Raw genomic sequence first — 22499 nt, forward strand, 5'->3', positions numbered from 1 at the left:
TGGAACAGGACAGAAAGTGCAGAAAAAACCCACACACTTATGATCAATTAATCTATGACAAATGAGGCAAAAATATACAATGGAGAAAAGGCAGTCTCTTCAATAAGTGGTGCTGGGGAAACTGGACAGCTACGTGTAAAAGAATGAATTAGAACATTCTCTAACACCAGATACAAAAATAAACTCAAAATGGATTAAAGACCTAAATGTAAGACCAGATACTATAAAACTCCTAGAGGAAAACATAGGCAGAACACTCTTTGACAAAAAAAAAAAATCACAGCAATATTTTTTTGGATGCATCTTCTAGAGTAATGGAAGTAAAAACAAAAATAAACAAATGGGACCTAATTAAACTTAAAAGCTTTTGCACAGCAAAGGAAATCATAAACAAAATGAAAAGACAACCTACAGACTGGGAGAAAATATTTGCAAATGATGCTACCAATGAGGGATTAACTTCCAAAATATACAAACAGTTCATACAGCTTAATATCAAAAAAAACCAAAAAACCTAATCAAAAAATGGGAAGAAGACTTAAATAGACATTTCTCCAAAGAAGACATACAGGCACATGAAAAGATGCTCAACATTGCTAATTATTAGAGAAATGCAAATCAAAACTATAATGAGGTATGACCTCACACCAGTCAAAACGGCCACCATTAAAAAAAAGTCTACAAATAATAAATGCCGGAGAGGGTGTGGAGAAAAAGGAACCTTCCTACACTGTTGGTGGGAATGTAAATTGGTGCCGCCGCTATGAAAAACAGTATGGAGGTTCCTTAAAAAATTAAAAATAGAGTTATCATATGATGCAGCAATCCACTCGTGGGCATATATCGGGAGAAAACTCTAATTTGAAAGGATACATGCACACCAATGTTCACAGAAGCACTATGTACAACAACCAAGACGTGGAAACAACCTAAGTGTCCACTGACAGATGAATGGATAAAGAAGACGTGGTACGTATATAGAATGGAATATTACTCAGCCATAAAAAAAAGAATGAAATAATGCCATTTGCAGCAACATGGATAGACCTATAGATTATCATACTAAGTGAAGTAAGTCAGACAGAAAAAGCCAAATATTATATGATACCACTTATATGTAGAATCTAAAAAAAATGATACAAATGAATTTATTTACAAAACAGAAACAGACTCACAGACACAGAAAACAAACTTATGGTTAACAAAGGGGATAGTGGGGCGGGAGGTTGGGGTGGGGGAGATAAATCAGGAGTTTGGGATTAACATATATACACTACTATATATAAAATAGATAAATAACAAGGACCTACTATATAGCACAGGGAACTATCCTGTAATAACCTATAATGGAAAAGAATCTGAAAAAGAATAGATATATATGTGTATGTATAACTGAATCACTTTGCTGTACCCCTGAAACTAACACAACATTGTAAATTAACTATACTTCAGTTTAAAAAATGGTTTAAAAAAAAAGTATAGCACCTCTGAAACACAAAACTCTAAATTTTGTGTGTACGGTTCGGAGAATACATAGACCAGACTGACATAAAACCTACATGCTATCATCTCCAGCTAAATTACAGATGCAGTCAAACATTATTTGATCCTTCTGGAACTTTTCAGGCTTCCTTGCTTGCTTTTCTCATCTCCCCATTAAAAAGAATTTACCATAAATATCTAGTAGCTCATTCTTATACAGGGTACAAATCTCAGTTTCAGAGACTGCAACATTAAACAGCAGATCAGCTTTAAACACATGTAGTCTGTTTGCCAATACCTACAGAATGCACTGCATTTTCCACAAAGATTAATGAATTTCTCATTATACCATCACTCCCAAAATAATCACAGGCAAATAAAGAATACTGCAACCAAGGGAAAAATTAAGCAGATTGGGCTATCAGTTGCAATTAGGTTTTAAAGAACAAACAAAGGCATTTGGGAAAGGGGCTGGCACACATTATCCAGAATTCAAGATGGGCTTTCCTGCATATCTACAACAGCAAGAAACTGGAAATATATAAAATAGCCCATGTGAACTGCATGCAGAATATAATGAGGACCTTGGAGAAAACCAGAATTAATCATTCACACAGATATCTCCAAAGAAAATGAAAAAGAACAAGATGTGAAGGGGGGTATAAGGCACTTGTAGGTTCTGACATGGACAAACTCTGTATTACCCAAATGTTTTGGAAGACACACCACACTTTAAAATTAATCTTGCTCTATAGCTCTACAGAGTCAACAGTAAGTGAGAGACTGCTATTAGCAAAGAGATATGACAACTAATAAAAGAACAAACAAAATAAACTCACACATGATTGCAAAAGGCCCAAATGCAAACTTAAAACTGTCTAGAATAAAATGGAATTATACTTAAGCAGAAATATGCCTCTTCTTCCATTACTGTAGTTCACCCCCTGCAATAAATCAGGGCCAGTGTCTTTTATTTATGTGTAAACCCATATTCCTGGTAGGCAAACTGACCTAGGTGGCAGTCATTTATCCTAGTGCTCTAATATATATCATAAATGATAAGATTGGGAAAAACAAAAGCTAGGTGTTTGAGGATGGAGTTGGGCTGACACTCACCACAAACTTCTCACCATTCTGCTCCACATGTTTGTATGTGGGGACCGATATGGGCACTGCTTGCTTTTCTGTGTAATCATAAAATGACTGTCCCAACGAGTCGTCACTGGGATCTAGGTTATCTGCCTCATGAGGAGGTACAGATAACACTGTCAAGATCAATTCCTTCTCGCCTGCTCGGATCAGGTCCACCACCTGCTTGTGTGTCGCCCCCTCAACATTCACGCCGTTCCTAAGGGGAAAAAGGGAAAAAGACAATCCCATAAACCAGAAGGGTCCAAACACCTTATAGCTCCACCCTCCTACCCCCACTCCAGTGTCATGAAGTATGAACCACAAAATAAAAAGATCAGTTTGGTTCCAGAAAAGCTGTTCATGTTTTTACAAATCATAATGTGAAAAAATGTGTGTGAACTTATGGCAGGGGGAAAAAGTGGCAACAGGTGAAAGGACCTACCCTTCCTCTATGCTGGAACCTCGCACACAGCCTCAGGAAAACACAAGGGAAGGAGGGTGAAGCTGAGGAGGGAACAAAGCTTTTAAAGCCAATTTCCTCATCCTAACTAAGCACGTATACAATACAATAAAGTGGCTTTTAACAATCCTGCCATTTGAACTGTTCTTTGCCCTTTTTAAATTTCTTAGAATTGGGAATTCTGTCAAAAGAAATTTTTCACAAAATATGCTCCCTTAATTTGTAAAGACTCAAAAAGTATGACTTAAGATAGTTCTTTTACATTTGTATCTGATTTCTCCCCATATCTTAAAATTGGTCAACTTAATTTTGCTTTATACCAAGTTTCATCACCTTGGGAATTAAATGATATATATCTTCATACACACTAGTTTCCTCTATCACTCAGTTTTAAAAAAGGCAAGGAGATAACCTCTCTAAAATTTTATTATCTGACCCAATTTCCTTTGTTCTCCCAATCTCTTCAATTAGTATCTACTTTTTTTTCTGTTCTGTGCTATCTCACTTAAAGCCCTGTTTAATCAGTTCAAACTAAAAAATGTACCGCTAAGGTTACATAGTCTATCAACCTACGCATTCTCCTTCCTGTTCCACTGTGTATAAAAAGGCTGAAACTAGGAAAAGTACAAGGTTTGGAAGAACAATAATTTTGTCAAGAAAGATGCTGCGTCTCAGAAAACTCACTCAGCAAACTGAACTACCTTCCCAGAATGCTGACCCAGCCCGTTATCTCAGCAAAAACCACTAGGCAGCTAGCTGACCTGGAGGTTCCCTCCATGGCTATCCCAAGAGGGTTAGGAAATACACACCTGGCCTTTAGTCAATGTGATAAAAGCTTATCTGCCCTTTAAACTCTTTTTCACTCTTGTTCCAAACCATTAGGGTTTTTCCTTCCTGCAAATGATGCTAGGTTTAGTAACAAGCCTTCCACAAACTTTTCAATCACTGGAATTGTCTGTCAGACAGAGTATGGTATCTGAAACATCCATTTATATAAACAGAACAGGCAGGAGATCATCCAGCTAAGCCTCCTTCCTTATTCTAGGTTTAACAATCTAGCCAGTAAATTCAGTGCTCTTGACATTTCACAACCGAAAGTCTAACTTAAATACACACACACACACACACACACAACAGCAATTTTACAACTGGCTAGCTATAGAAGAAAATAAAGAGCTCCCTCCACTGATGGAAATTTGAGCTTTTAAAAATCAGATCAGGTCAGACCAGTGGCCAGAAAAAGTGGTCAGTTCTTTGATCATAGAGCAGGATGGTAAAATAGAAGAAAATGGGCTTTGGAGCTAGATCTACATGGGTTCAAATCCTCGCCCTGCCAGAACTGGTCTTAAGTCATTTAACCTTTCTTAGCATTGCTTTCCATGTCTATAAAATAGAGACAATAATCAGTCCCTAACAGAGTCGTTGTGAAGATTAATGTAATAAAACATGTAACTTGCCAAGATCAATGCCTGAACACTCATATCAGAAAGTATATTAAGGAAAGAAGTACTATGTATCTATGCGTTATGAAGAGATTTTGATTAAAGAATAAATAGAAACCTAAAGTTGGGGATTGGTAAAGCATTTCATCTGAATCTTTGACCTAATTACTAGTTCTGGGAAAATATTTTGATGGTAGAAGAAATAAAATGGAAAAGGCAAAAGTTAAAAATCAACATAGAGAATTTGATCTATCCCTAGGAATCTTAGCTTAACTCATGAATATCCTTGTTAATTTTTTTTTTTTTTTAACAAAGTGAGGAAAACTAATATTGTAGAGACTGAAGAAAACATCTTGGATACTAAAACACGATTTTTATGTTAGTACAATCAATTTTATGAGATGAGCATTTGTGAAAAAAGTTTAAGAACTGATGAGCATTTGTGAAAAAAGTTTAAGAACTGATGCTCAAATCTTATTTTTCAGCTCCCTAATTTTTCCTAATTTTAAAGGATTTTTAATCTGGACTACTCTGTCAATAGGCTTGGGGGTGGGGGGCGGTCAGTGAACCCCTACAGAATTTGTATGTAAAATTATATTTGTCTACATATATGCATTTTTTTCTGGGAAGAGGGCCCACAGCTTTCATCAGCTTCAAAAAAGGAGTATGTAATCTCCAGAACGGTTAAGAACTATTGTTTTCAATGCATACCTCCACCCATTCAGTTTTCAAGTCAGAATACACTGTTCCTTGGGTCACTCACAGAAATAAGCCCTGAAAATCGGCAAACTTAAGTGAGGCTTACTCCAAAAGCAGTCAGGGAGCAAGGAAGGTTGCTTAGGTTTCACTTCTTTAATAGTAAGACCAAGCTTCAAATTGGCTATCATCCCAAAAACCCTCTTAAAAAAACCCAAAACAACAACAAAAACAAAAAACCAAAAAACAGGAAAGAACTACCAGTGTCATATTGTAAACAGACTTGCTAATACTTATCTGGTTCAACTATAGAAAGAATTCTATACATTCCACAATTTAATACAAGCTGGAAATTCCTTCATTCTTCAGAGAATGAAATGGGTCAGTAAAAACCCCAGGATGCCTGATTTCAAAAAGGGCCCTCCCTCCTCAAGAATTAAGAGAACTTCATAGTCATAAAAATGTTTATATGATATCCCCTTTTCCACAAGAATGCTACTATACCAGGCTCATATTAGGTGTGGCCCAATTTGGCCGATTCTGAAGACATAAATGAATGTAAACTATAAATTCTGCAGAAAGGGAACTTTCAGCACTACAGACTTCTGGTTCAAAGCATGGGTTTTGGAGTCAGAGAGACTTCCGTTTGAATACCAGTTGTGCCATTTAAAAGATGAGACATTTGGCAAATGATTCAATCTCATTAAGCCTCAATTTCTTAACTCATAAAATGGGGCTAATAATATAACAGAGTTGCTGTAAGACCTCAAATGAGATAAAGCTCTAGAATACAGTAATCACTCAATAAAAGGTAGTTATTCATGTGACAGTATTTCTATCAGCTGGGCAAGCAGGTTGGTAGTATTTTGGCCTCCTGATGAAACAAACAAACCCTTTCTACGACCAATTTCCCTTGCTTTTCTTTTGTCTTTGTAACATAATCTAGATGGAATTCATTTGAAAATAAATGACTGAGCTCTCAACCAATGATAATAGGAAACACAAGATAGTCAACTTCAAAAGATAACTACCACATCAGAGAACCACTAAGTTCTATACCACACAAAAGTAACTACTGCCCAGTAGGTTCTACCCATCAATGCTTTTTCTACAAAGAAAGGCTTAAACACACCATCAAAAATTTTCAACAGATATGTGATTAAACAAATACAGTAAAATGTTATAGAATCTAGGTGGTAAACGGGTATTCTCGTGCAACTCCTTCAACTTTTCTGTATGTTTGAAATTTTCCAAAATAGAATGTGGAGGGGGCTTCCCTAGTGGCGCAGTGGTTAAGAATCCACCTGCCAATGCAGGGGACAAGGGTTCAAGCCCTGGTCCGGGAAGTTCCCAGATGCCGCGGAGCAACGAAGCCCGTGCGCCACAACTACTGAGCCTGCGCTCTAGAGTCCGCGAGCCACAACTACGGAAGCCCGCGTGCCTAGAGCCCATGCTCCGCAACAAGAAAAGCCAACGCAATGAGAAGCCCACGCACCGCAACAAGAGTAGCCCCCGCTCGCCACAACTAGAGGAAGCACGCACGCAGCAAGCAAGACCCAAGCAGCCAAAAATAAATTAAATAAATTAATTAATTTAAAAAATAAATAAATAAAATGTGGAGGGAAAAAAGAAGGCAACCAAAAAATCCAACCATCCACAACTAAGACCAAAATTTAGTTTCCTTAGGCAACTAGATGGTACCCAATTACTTTGTGTCTTCAGCATTGTAAAGATACACTTGATAATTTTAATAAAATGCCCCTCATTTTTTACATAAGACCAAAATTTGACCCCATTGGAGAGGCCTTTAGGTAACTAATGGGAGTGGCTTTAAGTAAGGCTTTTATTCAACTAAAGTTAGCCAGCTGAAGAAACTGCAAAGCTAATGTAAACACTCCCAAAAGGCAGGGGAAAAAAAGTTCTAAATAGTCAGGATTTGTATACTGTTTATGAAGGAGCCTGTATATAATGAAACTAGGTATGGATGGAAATATGACAGAGCCAATCACTCACTATATGTGCCACAGGAAGGAGCCATTCTATGTGGTAAGCAGAATATTATTTTGACCCCCTGTGACACGCAGGAAAGTAATTAAAGTGTAGTTAGTCCCCCAGAGGGAGCCTGTAAAAAACAGACAATAAAGTCCTATAACTGCAAGCAGTAGGAGACACTTCTCAATTCTGTAGGTTAAAACACAACGGCTACATGTTCACAGAAAGGTTAAAATAAAAAAGTTTTGCCAAGGATGTGGAAGAGATGGAATTCTCATGCATTGCTGATGGGAGCATAAAGCAAAAACAATCCGGCAGTTTCTTATAATGTGAAACATAAACACATTTACTATATGACCTAGCAATTCCACTCCTACGTATCTACCCAAGAGAAATGAAAACATGTCCATACAAACAATTATAGTAGAATGTTCATTGAAGCTTTATTCATCATAGTCCAAAACTGAAAACAGTCAAATGTCTATCAAGAGGTAAATAGATAAACTGTGGCACATTCATGCCACAGAGTATTACTCAGCAATAAAAAGGACCAAACTACTGATGTCCACAATATGGATGAATCTCAAAAATACACTGAGCAAAGAAGACAGAAAAGAGTCTGTTTGATTTGATTTCATTTATTTGAAGTTCAGAATAGACAAAACTATTCTATAGTGATAATTATCAGATCAGTGGTTGTCTGTCAGGGAGGGGGCGGGGGTAGGGGGAACAACAGACACAAGGAAGCTTTCTGAAGTAATATACGTGCTCTATATCTTGATTGGGGTGGTAGTTAAATGGATCTATACTTTTCTCAGATTTAAAACTCTCAAAATGTGTGCATTTGACTGTATGTAAATTAAACCTCAATAAGGTTGATTTTAAAATAAAATTATATAATATCCTCATTTATAAATGTAAAATAGTAGTCCATCATCAGAGTGAAACAGCCCCTATTCTACTTTTAGATTACTCTGAATTTTTTTTTGTTGTTATTGACAATGTTGTTATGAAGATCCTAGTAGATGAATCTCTACACATATCTGCAGTACAAAATTGTTTAATGGATAAAAACACACCCTTTTTCCTTCACCTCCCATATCTTTGTGGAAAATAAGCTAAGCCTTCAATACTTTCATATCTTACAAGCCTATTTCAACAAAATAATGAAGAGAAAATTAAGCCAGAGCTAGTTTTACCCCTGCTACTGCTTTGGCCTTTTGTCTTAACCTCTATAAACAACAGGACACGTATTTCAAGCCTAGTGTAGTTAAGAACGTCAGTAACAGATGATTATAAAGTTAAGCCAGAGAGCAACAGCATCTCTGTCTAGTTTATTAAAGCCATAATGTGAGAAACATCAAACTCACTCAACACTTGATTAATACTATTATATTACATTATAAATATAATTGATCTTTTTTAGGAGTCCCAGAATCCCCTCGTTAGATTTTTAAGTGTTCAAGGCTGTAAAGCATTTTCTTCTCAGAGAGTATTTGAAAAAGAATTTGTCTAGCCAAACAGCTAACATTAGAAAAACTTTTAATGACATTGAAGTACATCAAGCAAATGAACTTACAGCTCAAAAAATATTTATGAAGACTATATGCAAACATGGAAAAGTCCTTATAGTATGTAAAATGCAAAAAACAAAGACTATAAATATTGTTTGTTTGAGGTTTTTTGCATTTAAAATATAAAAATATTGTCCATTGTGATCTTATGAGCACATAAGATATTTCTGCCCCCAAACAGACACAGTATGTAAACTATGAAAATAGCTGAGTTAGGGTAACTATGGAACTATGGGTAATTTTAAAAATTTAACATAGCTTTTCTATCTTTTCAATTACAACAAAGCTTTTTAAAGAAACTCCCTATCTTCTCTGCAATATATCTTCTTGGAAATTGGGTGAAGATCTTCCAAGTTGGAGAAAAACAGTCCCCTGACTCATCAAAAGAACGACACTTCCTTTGACTTTTCACTGGTTCATTGCCCAGTTGTTGAGTACATCTCATCTATACTAGACACTAGACTATAAAAACAAGGAACTACTCTACTGAAATGTAAAGACATGTCCTTTTAAATTTTGCAGTTAAATCATCTGGCCGGCTTAGGTTGACTCCTTTTCATCCACCTCTGCCTCTTTGCTATCTAACTTAGGCAAACAATCAAGTCACATAATTGACTAATTGTCTTAGCAATCACGCTGTACTTTGCCCTAACACTCTGGGGATAAGGGATTCAGACATGCATAAGCAATAAAAATAGCCAAAGGAAGTCAAGCTTGATGGTGTCTGTACCAAAGTACAATGCCAGACCACTAAATATCAATAACTTTTTGGAATTTTGTTTCAGAAATAGTAACATTTTAGAACACCTAATTTACTGACAGGACAAGAGAAGTACAACTAGAGAAAGTAAATGGTCAAAGGTTTCTAAAATGCTTGCGTTTTTTCTAATAAACAATCTGGTTAACGATTTTAAAAGCACAAAACTTATCTCAATTACTCTTAATGTTAACTTATGTGGAAAATAAGATGATGACTACATAAACAGGTAAAATCCTTTTGGAAAGCAATTTCACTGGTAATATGCATCTAAAATCATAAAAATGTTCATGTTCTTTCAACCCAAAATGGCCTGAGAATTTATCCGAAGGAAATCATCAAAATATGAGCTCCATGAGGGCAAGAACTTTACAGTGGCATGTAGACCATTCTCAAGTATTTGTTGAAAGAAATGAAATAATCCTGAACACAGAAAAAGCAAGGTTCAAGTATGTTCATCATTATTTAGGTTGTTTCCAAATTTCTGTTCTTATAAAAAGTCAGCAATAGGGGGAAATGAATGGTAAAGAAAATTATAGCAAAACAATTTAACTATAAAGCAATCATTTAAAATTGTAAATATGAAGAACAAAATAATCTATAAATATGTTTGAGCCAATGTTATGTTAAGAAGTGGATTATAAAAATGCAACTTTTAAAAGATAACATAGGAGAAAATCTAGTGATGGGTATGACAATGAGATTTTAGACAACAAAAATGTGATCCATGAAAGAAAAAATTGCTAAGATGAATTTTATAAAAATTAAAAACTTCTGCTCTGTGAAAGACACTGTTAAGAAAAACAAGTCACAGACAGGGAAAAAATATTTGGAAAACACATATTTGATAAAGGACTTGTATTCAAAATATAAAAGAACCTTAAAACTTAAAACTCAACAATAAGAAAACAAGCCAGTTAAAAATGGGCAGGGACTTCCCTGCTGGTCCAGTGGTTAAGACTCTGTGCTCCCAATGCAGGGCACCCGGGTTCTATCCCTGGTCAGGGAACTAAGATCCCACATACCGCAACTAAGCCCGAGTTCTGCAACTACTGAGCCTGTGCGCTCTAAAGCCCATGAGCCTCAGCTAGAGAACCCCATGCGCCACAAGGAAGACCCAGCGCAGCCAAAATAAATAAATAAATAGATAGACAAATAGATACATTTTTTTAAATTAAAAAAATGGGCAAAAATCTGAACAGACACCTCACTAAAGAAGAAATACAGACGGTAAATAAGCATATAAAAGTTACTCAACATCACTCATCATTAGAGAACTGCAAATACCATTAAATACCTATTTGACTGGTTAAAAAAAACCCACAATAATATCAAATGCTGGTGAAGATGTGGAGCAACAGCAATTCATTCAGTGGTAGAGCCACTCTGGAAGACAGTTTGACAGTTTCTTAAAAAGCTAAACATAGTCTTACCATAAGATCCAACAATCACACTCCTAGGTATTTACCCAATTGAGTTGACAACTTATATTCACACAAAAACCTGCACACAGATGTTTATAGCACCTTTATTCATAATTGCCAAAAACTGGAAGCAACCAAGATGTCCTTTATAAGTGAATGGATAAACAAAAGTGGTACATCTAGACAATGGAATATTATTCAGCTATAAAAAGAAAAGAGCTCTCAAGCCACAAAAAGACATGCAGGAATCTTAAATGCATATTGCTAAAGGAAAGAAGCCAATCTGAAAAGGCTACACATTGTATGATTCCAATTAATTATATGACATTCCAGAAAAAGCAAAGATCAGTGCGCTGCCAGGGGCCTGGAGGGAGGGGAGGGATGAATAAGTGAAGCACAGGGGATTTTTAGGGCAGTGAAACTATTCCGTATGATACTGTAACACTGCATACATGACAGGATGCACTTGTCAAAACCTACAGAACTTTACCACACAAAAAGTAAACCTTAATATATGCAACTTTTTCTTAAATCAGTAGGTTCAGAGAATTCCAGGCTGTAACAAGAGAATCTAACTGTATTTCAAATCTATTTCAAAAAAACCTCATGGAAGCGGGTAGGGGGGAAAAGGTACAGACCTAAGTAACTGGAAATGAATGAATTCTGTAAGATTAAAGGCCAAAGGGACTGCACATAAGTACTGTATTCTAGTCAATAAAGTTGTTTCCCGCAGGGGTACAGGTTAACAATTCTGGTATTACCACACATGTATACTGGAATTGAAAAATTAAGTAAATAAATGGTGGATGTAGGGAGCCAAGTTTCTCACTGTTGGAGTGGAAATGTACAAATCAGCAAGGGGAGGGGGACAAAACATCCATATGGTAATGAAGAAAAGCTAGAGACATCAGTAAGAACTCATGTTTAACTTAATATAGATACAGATGGTTACATATAGAAATATTTAAAGATATGTGTATATACAGGGATTAATAAACACACATATATTTCTTTGCTCTGACAGCTGAGAAGGCCTGAAAGAAAGTACACCCTCTTAGCAAGAACCATACCTAATGCCTAGATCTTGGTTTCTAATAACATTCTCCAGTAAAAAGAACCAGTGTCTCTTGGAGAAATGGCTGATTCTAGAACTGGGGCAAGAAACACACAAGATGAGCCTGGAGCACTGTGTAGTACCAGAAAGTAAGGAAGTGCTCAAAAACAAAATAAAACAAAGAAACACACATTGATGAGAATATGTAGAAGGGCACAGAAGCCAACTGAAAGAGCTACCAATGGCCGATTCTGGAACAACTGGAGCAACAAAATAAAGTGGCAGTATCAGATTATACAACCCAAAGTATAAAATAAATATCCATGAGCCCATACTGATATAAATAAATGACAGAATAAATTAATACACAGGGGAGAAGAGACATTCTTCTCCTATGCAGAATTCCAAATAAATTATACAGTTACTACATACTAAAGGAGAAAAGCATAACTTCCCACTCCTTAAGTGTGGGCTGCATATAGTGACTCCTATCCAAAGGGTACAGTATGAAGTGGGGGAGAGGAGGAGGAGAATAACTTTAAAGTAGAGAAACCTGGCAAATACTACTTTAGCCAGATGATCAAGGTCAATATCAACAGTCATAAATCATGATGATAGTATGTATTGTTGATATGAACTGATGAAAATGATACTTTACCTCTGTGACTGTCCTCCCAAAATCACCAAAACTCCAATCTGATCATGAAAAAAAATCAAATTCTAATAGTCAGGCATACTATACCTGACCAGTACTCCTCAGAAGTGTCAAGGTCATCAAAAATAAGGAAAGACTGAGAAAATGTCACAGCCAATATGAGCCTAAGGAGACATGACAACTAAATGTAATGTGGTATCTTGGATGGGATCCCGGAATAGAAAGACATTAGGTAAAAACTAATGAAATCAGAATAAACTATGGGCTTCAGTTGGTAATAATGTATCAACATTGGTTCATTTATTTTAACAAATGTTAAACATTTAACAAATAACCATACTTATATAAGAGGAGAAACTGTATGGTGGGAGTGGGGGATGTATATATGGAAACTCTACACTATCTGTTCAATTTTTCCGTAAATCTAAAACTATTCTAGAAAATGGTCTATTAATTCTAAAAATTAGATCACAAATTATATGTAACAGTATAACTTCATAACAAATACATTAAAAAAGGACAGCCAAAATACAAAAAGTAGTTGTGTTAGGATGATAAGACGATGGGTGATTTTTTTTTCCCTTAGTCTCCAAATTTTCTAACATTACTAACACAATACTTTTATAATTTAAAAAATGAATTTTATACCACTAAACACCTACTAGAATGACCAAAATCCAAAACACTGACAACACCAAATGCTGACGAGAATATGGCTTAACAGGAACTCTCATTCATTGCTGGTGGAAATGCAAAAGGGTATACTTTGGAAGACAGTTTGGTGGCTTCTTATAAAAATCACATACTCTTACCACCTGGATCCAGCAATTATGCTCCTTGGAGTCAAAAACTTTTGTCCACACAAAAACCTGCACACAGATGTTTATAAGCAGCTTTATTCATAATTACCAAAACTTGGAAGCAACCAAGATGTCCTTCAGTTGAGGAATGGATAAACTGTGGTAGATCCAGAAGACAATGGAATATTATTCATCACTAGAAAGAAATGAGCTATCAAGCCATAAAAAGACATGAAGGACACTTAAATGTATATTACTAGGTGAAAGAAGACAAGGTTACATACTATATGATTCCAACTGTATGATAATCTGGAAGAGGCAAAACTATGGAGACAGTAAAAAGATCAGTAGTTGCCAGGGCTTAGGGGGAGAGAGGAATGAATTAGCAGAGCACAGAGGATTTTTAGGGCAGTGAAACTACTCTGTATACTACAGTGGCAGATACTGTTATTACAAATTTGTCCAAACCCATAGAATATACAACACCAAGAGTGAACCCTAAACTAAACTATGGACTCTAAGTGACAATGATGTGTCAGTGCAGGCTCATCAACTCTAACAAATGAACCTCTCTGGTGGGGGTGTTTGTACCGGTGGAGGCTATGCATTCTGTGGAGAGCCCTAATTCACAAACCCTTACCAAAGCCTTTTTTAAGTGTCAAAAGCAAAATTCAATATTTATACCAATATTTTAAAGCACCTACATCCAAAAATTTAATGCTGGGCAAAAGAGAGTACTAATAACAATAAAGTATGGCCCTGGCAGGGTTGAGAAACTGAGAGCTATGTCAATCAGCATCTAGTCTTCCCAAAGAGGGAAAAAAGAATAAATAACTTGTCAAATAAGCTGCTCACCAACACTGGGACTTTTTACCCTTGGCTGGGTGTTCTATTCACAAAGAATGCTGCCTGAGGCAGGAAAAGTACAAATAAGCATCATCTGTCTTTCGACCATAATACCTCCGGCCACAAGTAACAAGGGTTTACTACTTGGGAAGGAGTAATAGATTCCTCAAACCTTCTAGTTCCAAGGCAATCAGGATACAAATATAATCTACACAGGTAGACTTATTTCTAAAAAAATGAATCTTGTCATTCAATAAAAAAAAGTATAATAAGGCTTAAGGCTTTAAGGTATTTTAAAAATCAATATAAAATTATAATCAAGCTATTCAGAAGAAAAGTTCATTTGTTATCTGATAATTACCTGTAAGGCCAATGTAACAACTTGACACCAAGAATAAAAACAAACTTGTTCATTTCCCTCCTAATAAAATACAAAATTCTAGTCTTAGAATTTTAAAACAGCCTCCTATATTAAAATTACTAAGGCTTTGGATCTGTGCTCCACATGGCCAGGACACAACTAGTTTACACCTTTTATCCTAGCATAATTAATGGGCCCCTTTCATTTTCAAGTGTCTTGGTCTGGACAATAAACTATACAGTCCTCCTAGTTTTAGTACATTTTGTATCTGGAAGACTCCTGTGAATATGCACATAGTCTCTAGGCACTTGCATTACTAGTTTAGATAACTAAGGGCAGAAAAGTACTTATGGCGACTTGGAGGAATTGCTCTAAACTTGTTCATCCCATTGTGGTGAGGCAGGACGGGGGAGGCTAGGGAGGAGGAATGAAAATCAGGTCAACTGGGCTTAAGAAATAACCTGAGGCTGCCGCTTTCTCCACCAAACCTAAAATTCCTTAGTGCAAAGACTATATGTCATTCAGCTTCCTATCCCCAGTGTCTAATATTGTATGTGTCATGTAGTAAGCACTCATTAAAAGTTTTCCCTGAGTGAATGAAAAAAATTATTAAGATTAGCACACAAACTCAATACTGGTTTTCCTTCATGCACTTCCATAATTTCATTCTTTATTTTTAACTTTTATACTGGTTTCACTATTTAGAGGGAAGTACTAAAAATATTATGCAAGCTCTACATTTTTCAAGCCTTAGTATTAGTGATCACTTTGCTTTCTATTATGGGTAGCAATGGTTAAGAGTAAAATATGACATTCAATTATGTAAGCAATTCCAAAGTGAGGCTATGTTTTCTTTTACTGAAATATACTGAAAATAAAAGTAAATTGTTTTTATTAATTTTTTAAAAAATAAACACTGATTCCAAGGATAGCAAAATGAGGTAAGAAGAAGGAATAAGAAATAAACATGTTGACATTTAAAAAGCAGCCTTTATTTTATGTTAATTCTGGGAATAATCTATTATAATTATATTGTTTCATCTCATAAAAACTAAATGCACCACACTTAGCTAAAAAATTTAAGCACGGTGGGTCTCCTCACACGACAGAGGCTAAAGTATTACCAGTAAAGTCTTAAAGAAATTTCTGATACTAAAGCTATAAAAGTATACATTTATCTTGTTTGGATAAGATTTTTTTGTTTGCTTACTTTTCAACTTTTGTCTTTAAAAACTTGATCAGCATATAACAACTCTATGGTTCAATTTAAATGTAAAGCTGGATGTGAAAATAGGTTACTTCTTCACACTGCGGGATAATGAATGCTAGATAAAGGTAAGAAAGTTGCTAATAGCCATAATGGTTTCCCTAACCTGACTAACTCATTCTCCTATCTACCCTATTTCTCAGGCCCCCTCAATCAGTTATTCACCAGCAAAACAAACATAATCAGTCCTAAAGCATTTCTCAACACCAACTCAGGCTTTGAGATCTGCTATAATTTGAACCATTGCCTAAATGCCCAATTTAAACACAACTCCCCAATGTTTTTAGTTTGGTGTACAGTGACAGTTAATTAAAGAATAAAATCTACTTGCTTTATCAACAACCTTAGTTTGCAAGTCAGGTAAATTACCAAAGAAGGAATCTTAATATTTTAAAGTTCTATTTCACTACTATTTCTGAATTACCACATAATGCAAGTAAAAACACGATTCCTCATGTGATCTGATAAGTCTGTTCTGCGGTGACAAACTGCACCCTGAATCCCAACACCCATTTCCTAAATATTCAATTAGTCTCCAGAGGTACTGTATTTGAGTGTGAGGAGAAGTGTAAATCTATCACCACTACTGAAAAAACAGTTCAAAATACCTTCATCTATGTAAGAAGCCCTTAGAAATGAATAACAAGACATACTTTTTAAGTGATATGGCCCTTCAGCAATCAAATACCATCCTTTAACCCAAATTAAATTTGCGCAATTTCTTTTGGAAGCTGAGGAACACAGACTACAGTACAGTTTTTGTAAGCTGTAGTCTATTTCAGCATATTGAATAAGAAGAAAGTTACAGTAAGACCTTTTCCAAATCAGCAACATAAAGGATAATTTGGTAGGCCAGGGAAATCTAAAATAATCTATTAGCACACAATTCAGAAAGGGAAACTTTAGTGTCACATTTCCTTGGATTCAAAACACCAGGTAGAGAGAACAAAACTCATTGTCGTTTCTAAGAAAAGAGATGCAAGTTACGTACCTTGAGAAAACAGATCCAAAAAATAGTTTTTAACCCTACCAGAATCAAAATGATCATAATTTTGGGTAAAAAGAATTAAGTAACCTGCATGGTACATTCAGTAGACAAACTACACACTTTATAAATTACAAACTTTATCATGATTAAACTGATCAGCAAAAGAAGTGGAAGAAGTTTCCAAAACTTTCACAGAGGTCATCACATCTCCAAATATTAAGTTAATCAATCTCCCAATTTTCAAAACATACTAAATAAATATAACTAAAACTAGATAGGCCCACAGATATAAAAGTACTGTCGGGGGCAGGGGGTTGGAGGGGAGAGAGACAGCTTCCTGGTTAATCGCACTGAATAGTTCTGTAAGAGTAATCAGCCTCTTCAAAGCAGCTGGGAGAAAATCCACACAAGCAGCTGACTCTGCAGACTGCTCTGTACTTTTCCAAAGAGAAGTAAACTAATTACTTGTGTTTCAAGTCCACAGAATACATAGACCTGTCATTCTAGTCTTGCTCTGAGGTCTGACACAAAAATCTGCAGTTTCAGAGAGCTTAAGCAAAAACCATTTTTTTAAAAGATGTTTTCGTAACAACGGAAGTTCATTAAAGGAAGTACACATAAGAGTATTCAAATGCAGTACCTTACTCTGCAACTTTAATACCTTGCAGATAGGTATATTTCCTCAACTATATGAAAACCTTATTAGTTAGCAGGGCGCAATAAATAATAAACAAAAGAGACTACACACATACTACCTAGCATTTGACTGATACCATATCACAAAATCTAACTCTGAAGTACCCCTCACATTATTGACAGGAGAAATTCACTGTATGGTCACCACCAATTCTTAAACTTACCTGGGGCTTCCCTGGTGGCGCAGTGGTTAAGAACCTACCTGCCAATGCAGGGGACACGGGTTCGAGCCCTGGTCTGGAAAGATCCCACATGCCGCGGAGCAACTAAGCCCGTGCGCCACAACTACTGAGCCTGCACTCTAGAGCCCACGATCCACAACTACTGAGCCGGAATATTGCAACTACTGAAGCCCGCGCGCCTAGAGCCCGTGCTCTGAAACAAGAGAAGCCACCGCGATGAGAAGCCCGCACACAGCAAAGAAGACTAGTCCCCACTCGCCACAACTAGAGAAAGCCTGCGCGCAGCAACAAAGACCCAACACAGCCAAATAAATAAATAAATAAATAAATAAACTTATTTGAAAGATCTTTGTAAGAATTTTCATTTTGAAGGCAGAATGCAGGTATAAATCTTAGTACTATATATATTAAGTTCCCTGTCTGTCTTCAGTCCCCCTCAACTCCCAGCAACACGCTGTATGCCAAAATAAAAGATTTAAATTAAAGGAGGCATCTTCAAATCAGAGGAGTACAGCTAAAACAGAACATCTGTAGGGCAGAGCACAAGTGGAGCTACAGCATATAGGATCAAACTTATCAACTGTAAACACAATAGTAAGTACAGTCATATAAAACATAAGAGAAAGAGAAATGGATATTTGAGAAGCTGAACTGTGCTGTGAGTAAAATACATATATACAAATTAAAGGCAACCAGCTCCTCACCAGCTGCTCCCAGCTCTAGGCATTAGAGCTTAGTTGTCTTTAGTTCCCTTCTTTATATAGTACAAGACAGCCCAAGAGAGTAGATGCTCTGAAATTCTTCTAACAGTGATTTTCCTCTTTGGCCTTGGAAATGTTATTCAACTTCTTCAGGTAAATAAATAAAAACTAAATTCTCAGGGAGTCCTGGGTATTAATGCACATACAACGATATTCTGACCTCAAAAACAGAATAAAATCCAAACTTTTTAGCACGGCAATCAAAACCCCATTTGATCTAACCTGAAGCACAGATGTCTATAAACAAACAGCAACTTTAGACTACTTGTTATCCTAAGATCCTCCCTTTGGTCACACAGTTACCTCAGCCTATAAAATCCTTCCCCCTCTTCCGCCTACTAAAATTATACCTGTCCTTCAATCACAGTTTAAAAGCCTTCTATGACCTATCCACCCACCAATCTTCCAATCTTCTCAAGCATATTCACTCTTCTTACCTCTAAACTCCCACTGTGTTTTTCATTTATCTCCATTATTTCATTTTGCTTTACATACAGTAAATTGTTTACATGCACCTTCCCCACTGCAGTGTAAGTTTCCCAAGGGCAGGGATACAGGGACTCTGTGACTCATACAAGCCTAACAGTACTTTACACATAGTTTGTGCTTAATTGTGGTACCAGGCTGAACATGAAGTGATATTAGCCAACATCATAAAATTGATACCCTAAGTCAGTTTTTCAAACAGTGGATTACAACCTAATGAGTCATGAAATTAATGCAGAGGGCCACCATCAGCATTCAAAAAACAAAACAAAAAATCCAAAATACTGACGGACTAAAAAATACCAGAGTGCATGATACTAGTAAACACAGTTTTGTGAAACTTGTTTCAGGTGGTTTTTTTTTAACTGGGTGTAATACAAAATCTATGAGTTCCAATTTTTTTTAAATGGTTTTAAACTGCCTAAATTTTTTTTTTCCAAATGTGGGCCTGGAATTGCACCACCCATACACTGGCTCTTAGTAGACTGCCTAAGTGAAGCACAGAAACCATCTCTATAGCTGACAGTCGAAGAACAGAATGACCCTAACTGGCGCTAACCTAAACCACTACAATATCCTTTGTGCCAGCAATGTCAGCATCTAACAAATGAACTTACCACAGATCATGCTCCCAAAGCACCGTGCAGTGATCATAAATCGTAAATGTTTGCTTGTCAACTGAGTCTCTTTGCTTATCTACCGGATCATAAGAATTATTCCCAACAGGACTTATCTAAAAAAACAATTATCCTTTAGAGCGTGGTAATAAACCCTCTCCTGAAACAAACTGGAAAAGTGGTGGCTGGAAAAAGAATTGTTCTTCACAGTAACTTATATGACCCAAACAAATCTTCACGTTAGTAACAAAAACTCTTTTCCTGGTCACAGCAATGTTGCAGAAGACATTTCTGTGGGGAAGATAATGCTATTTTCAAATTTAGTTTTATTATTTTGCCGCCCTCACTACCTATGGAATTAAAAGTATTTCTTGGGGTTGCAATTACGATCATCATGCTCTCTTCACTGATAACCAATAAAGATAGCAACAAATAAGGGCAAAGAATGCCTATTTTGGTTCCCTGTCTTCTACCCAATTTAACACTAAGAGAGACAGGGTAAATAAAGATATAACACAGTTACATTTCAAAATCATAGAACCAAAGTTCAACTGCTATCCAACTTCATAGGGATATGACTGAATTTTTAAGAATTTTAAGTGACTTCAGTCAAGAATAGTTGATTATTAACAGTCAAGAACAGCTGACTATTAACAGTCAAGAACAGCTGAGAAAACAAAGAAATGGAAAATACACTGGATTTAGCTTCCAAAGACCTGGGTTTAATTCTGGTTAACATTCATTAGTGCAACACCCAGTTTTCTCTCTTATGAAATAGGGATAACACTCATACATTCATTCAGCAAGCATTTATGGAAGAGTACTTTCTATGTGCCACTAGATATTTAGCTACGGAAACAGCATAGACATAGTCCCTGTCACCAAGGAGCTTATATTTTCCCTATCTCACAAGGCTCTTGTGAAGATCAAATGTAAAAACACTGTGCAAACTGTAACACTGTACAAATTGCAAAGTGATATAATAATAATTATTATTAACTTGCTCTACCTCTTAACCCTCACCTTTATTATAACAGCTTATCAAGATTCAATAAATAAAGTGTAAATGATTAGATACAACAGTTAGTCCACTATCTACTGAACTGATTTTCCTAAGGGCTGGGATTTCAAGAGCCTAACAAATCACTTTGTTCATATAGTCTTAGCTAATGACTCTCTACATAATCATGACAATAAAATGAACTGAGAATTAAAGGCTTGTAGTTTCACTCCAGGTATGGGGTGGGTATGTTGACTGCATTTCCCACACCTGGCCAGGGAGTAAAAAATAAAGATTTCTAGGCCCCATGCAAGACCTACTGAATCACAACCTTTAAAGGGTGAGCCTGAGAATCCATACTTTTGACAAGCACTCCCAGTGATTCTTACACTCACTAAAGCTTGAGAATCACTGCCATAAAAACTTCCTTTGATCAATAACCATGATTTCAAACACCATTTCCAAAAGCTACCTGGAAAATCGAAGCCAAATAGAATTCAGCTACAACTGAGAAAGCAGATCCTAAGAAGATACTTTTTAACTCATAAAAATACTTCGTGTGGGGCTTCCCTGGTGGCGCAGTGGTTGAGAATCTGCCTGCCAGTGCAAGGGGCACGGGTTCGAGCCCTGGTCTGGGAAGATCCCACATGCCGCGGAGCAACTGGGCCCGTGAGCCACAACTACTGAGCCTGCGCCTCTGGAGCCTGTGCTCCGCAACAAGAGAAGCCAGTGCAATGAGAAGCCCGCGCTCCACAATGTAGAGTAGCCCCCGCTAGCCGCAACTAGAGAAAGCCCGCGCAAGGCAACGAAGACCCGACACAGCCAAGAATAAAATTAATTAACTATTTTTTTTTAAAAAAAGAAGTAAGGCATATACTCTCTGCCTAGCATAAATATATCATGATATTGAACGCTTACAAGCCAACCTTAGGGTCCATGCTTACTGAAGAGCATATTATCCAAATACCAAAGAGACAAAAACTAGCCAACAGACAAACATAATCTCTCAAAAATAGACAGTACAATATCCATATCCACTGCACACTTAAACCCTCCTAAGGGCATCTCTCAAGAAATCAATCAAGAGCCCTTGAAACTATCTTAACCTTAAGAAAATCACCTGAAGTCTAATATTACTTCACATGCTATATGATTAGTGCAAAGACATATTTATTTTGGTTCTATTTGTTGAAAGCATCCTTCACTCACTAGTCTCCAAGTATATACACATCAAAGGGAAGACACTCAATATATGTTACACTGGAAAAATTACAAGGTGGAGACTAACATTGCCATTCAAGAAAACTTTCCATCTGCAGTAAAATTCAGAGCCCAGAAGGCTTGTTCATACTCCAGTACCAAGCCCTGCAACATGACTCTTTCCCTAACCAGTTAGAATCTAGTCAGTTTTGAAGGGAGAAAGGACAAACCAAACCATATTGAATTTAATTTAATGACTTTTCCAAGATTCAGTTAGGACAAGGCCTTGGTAAGCAGCCTTTAAAGAAATGCACAGAAATAATGCTCTTTTTTGTCCAAGCTTCTATTCTCGTAAATCTCATCTGTTCTTTCAAACCTCTATCAGTTGTCCAAACTACTGCAATATATGAAAATTGGAATAAAATAATTTGCATATTGGAGGAAAGAGTCTAAAATAGGGAAAAGTCTTAATCAACAATTATCTGTTTAAGGAGGTCCAGACATCCACCTATAACTCAATACAAACTACATCTACACAATAATAATCTACCTATGCCTACTCTGACCCTACTTGGCACTTCATCAACATGCAAAGCTTACCTAGGACAACAGAGAGGTTAATTTAAGG

The 22499-nt window shown here is 36.4% G+C and overlaps 1 protein-coding gene across 4 annotated transcripts in view; it reads right to left on the minus strand.

Annotated features, from left to right (window-relative positions):
• The window catches only part of SNX27 (sorting nexin 27), an 85059-nt gene that overhangs the window by 59879 nt on the left and 2681 nt on the right, over positions 1-22499 (minus strand). For 3 of the 4 annotated variants that reach the window (XM_082346714.1, XM_082346713.1, XM_082346716.1), the window contains exon 2: positions 2599-2830. The exons of the other annotated variant lie outside the window; for it this stretch is intronic. In XM_082346714.1, the coding sequence (XP_082202840.1) occupies positions 2599-2830 (232 nt within the window). The remainder of the gene's footprint in view (positions 1-2598; positions 2831-22499) is intronic. 4 annotated transcript variants of the gene reach the window in all.

Source organism: Balaenoptera borealis (assembly GCF_965194805.1).
Source record: "Balaenoptera borealis genome assembly, chromosome: 1".
NCBI lineage: Eukaryota > Metazoa > Chordata > Mammalia > Artiodactyla > Balaenopteridae > Balaenoptera > Balaenoptera borealis.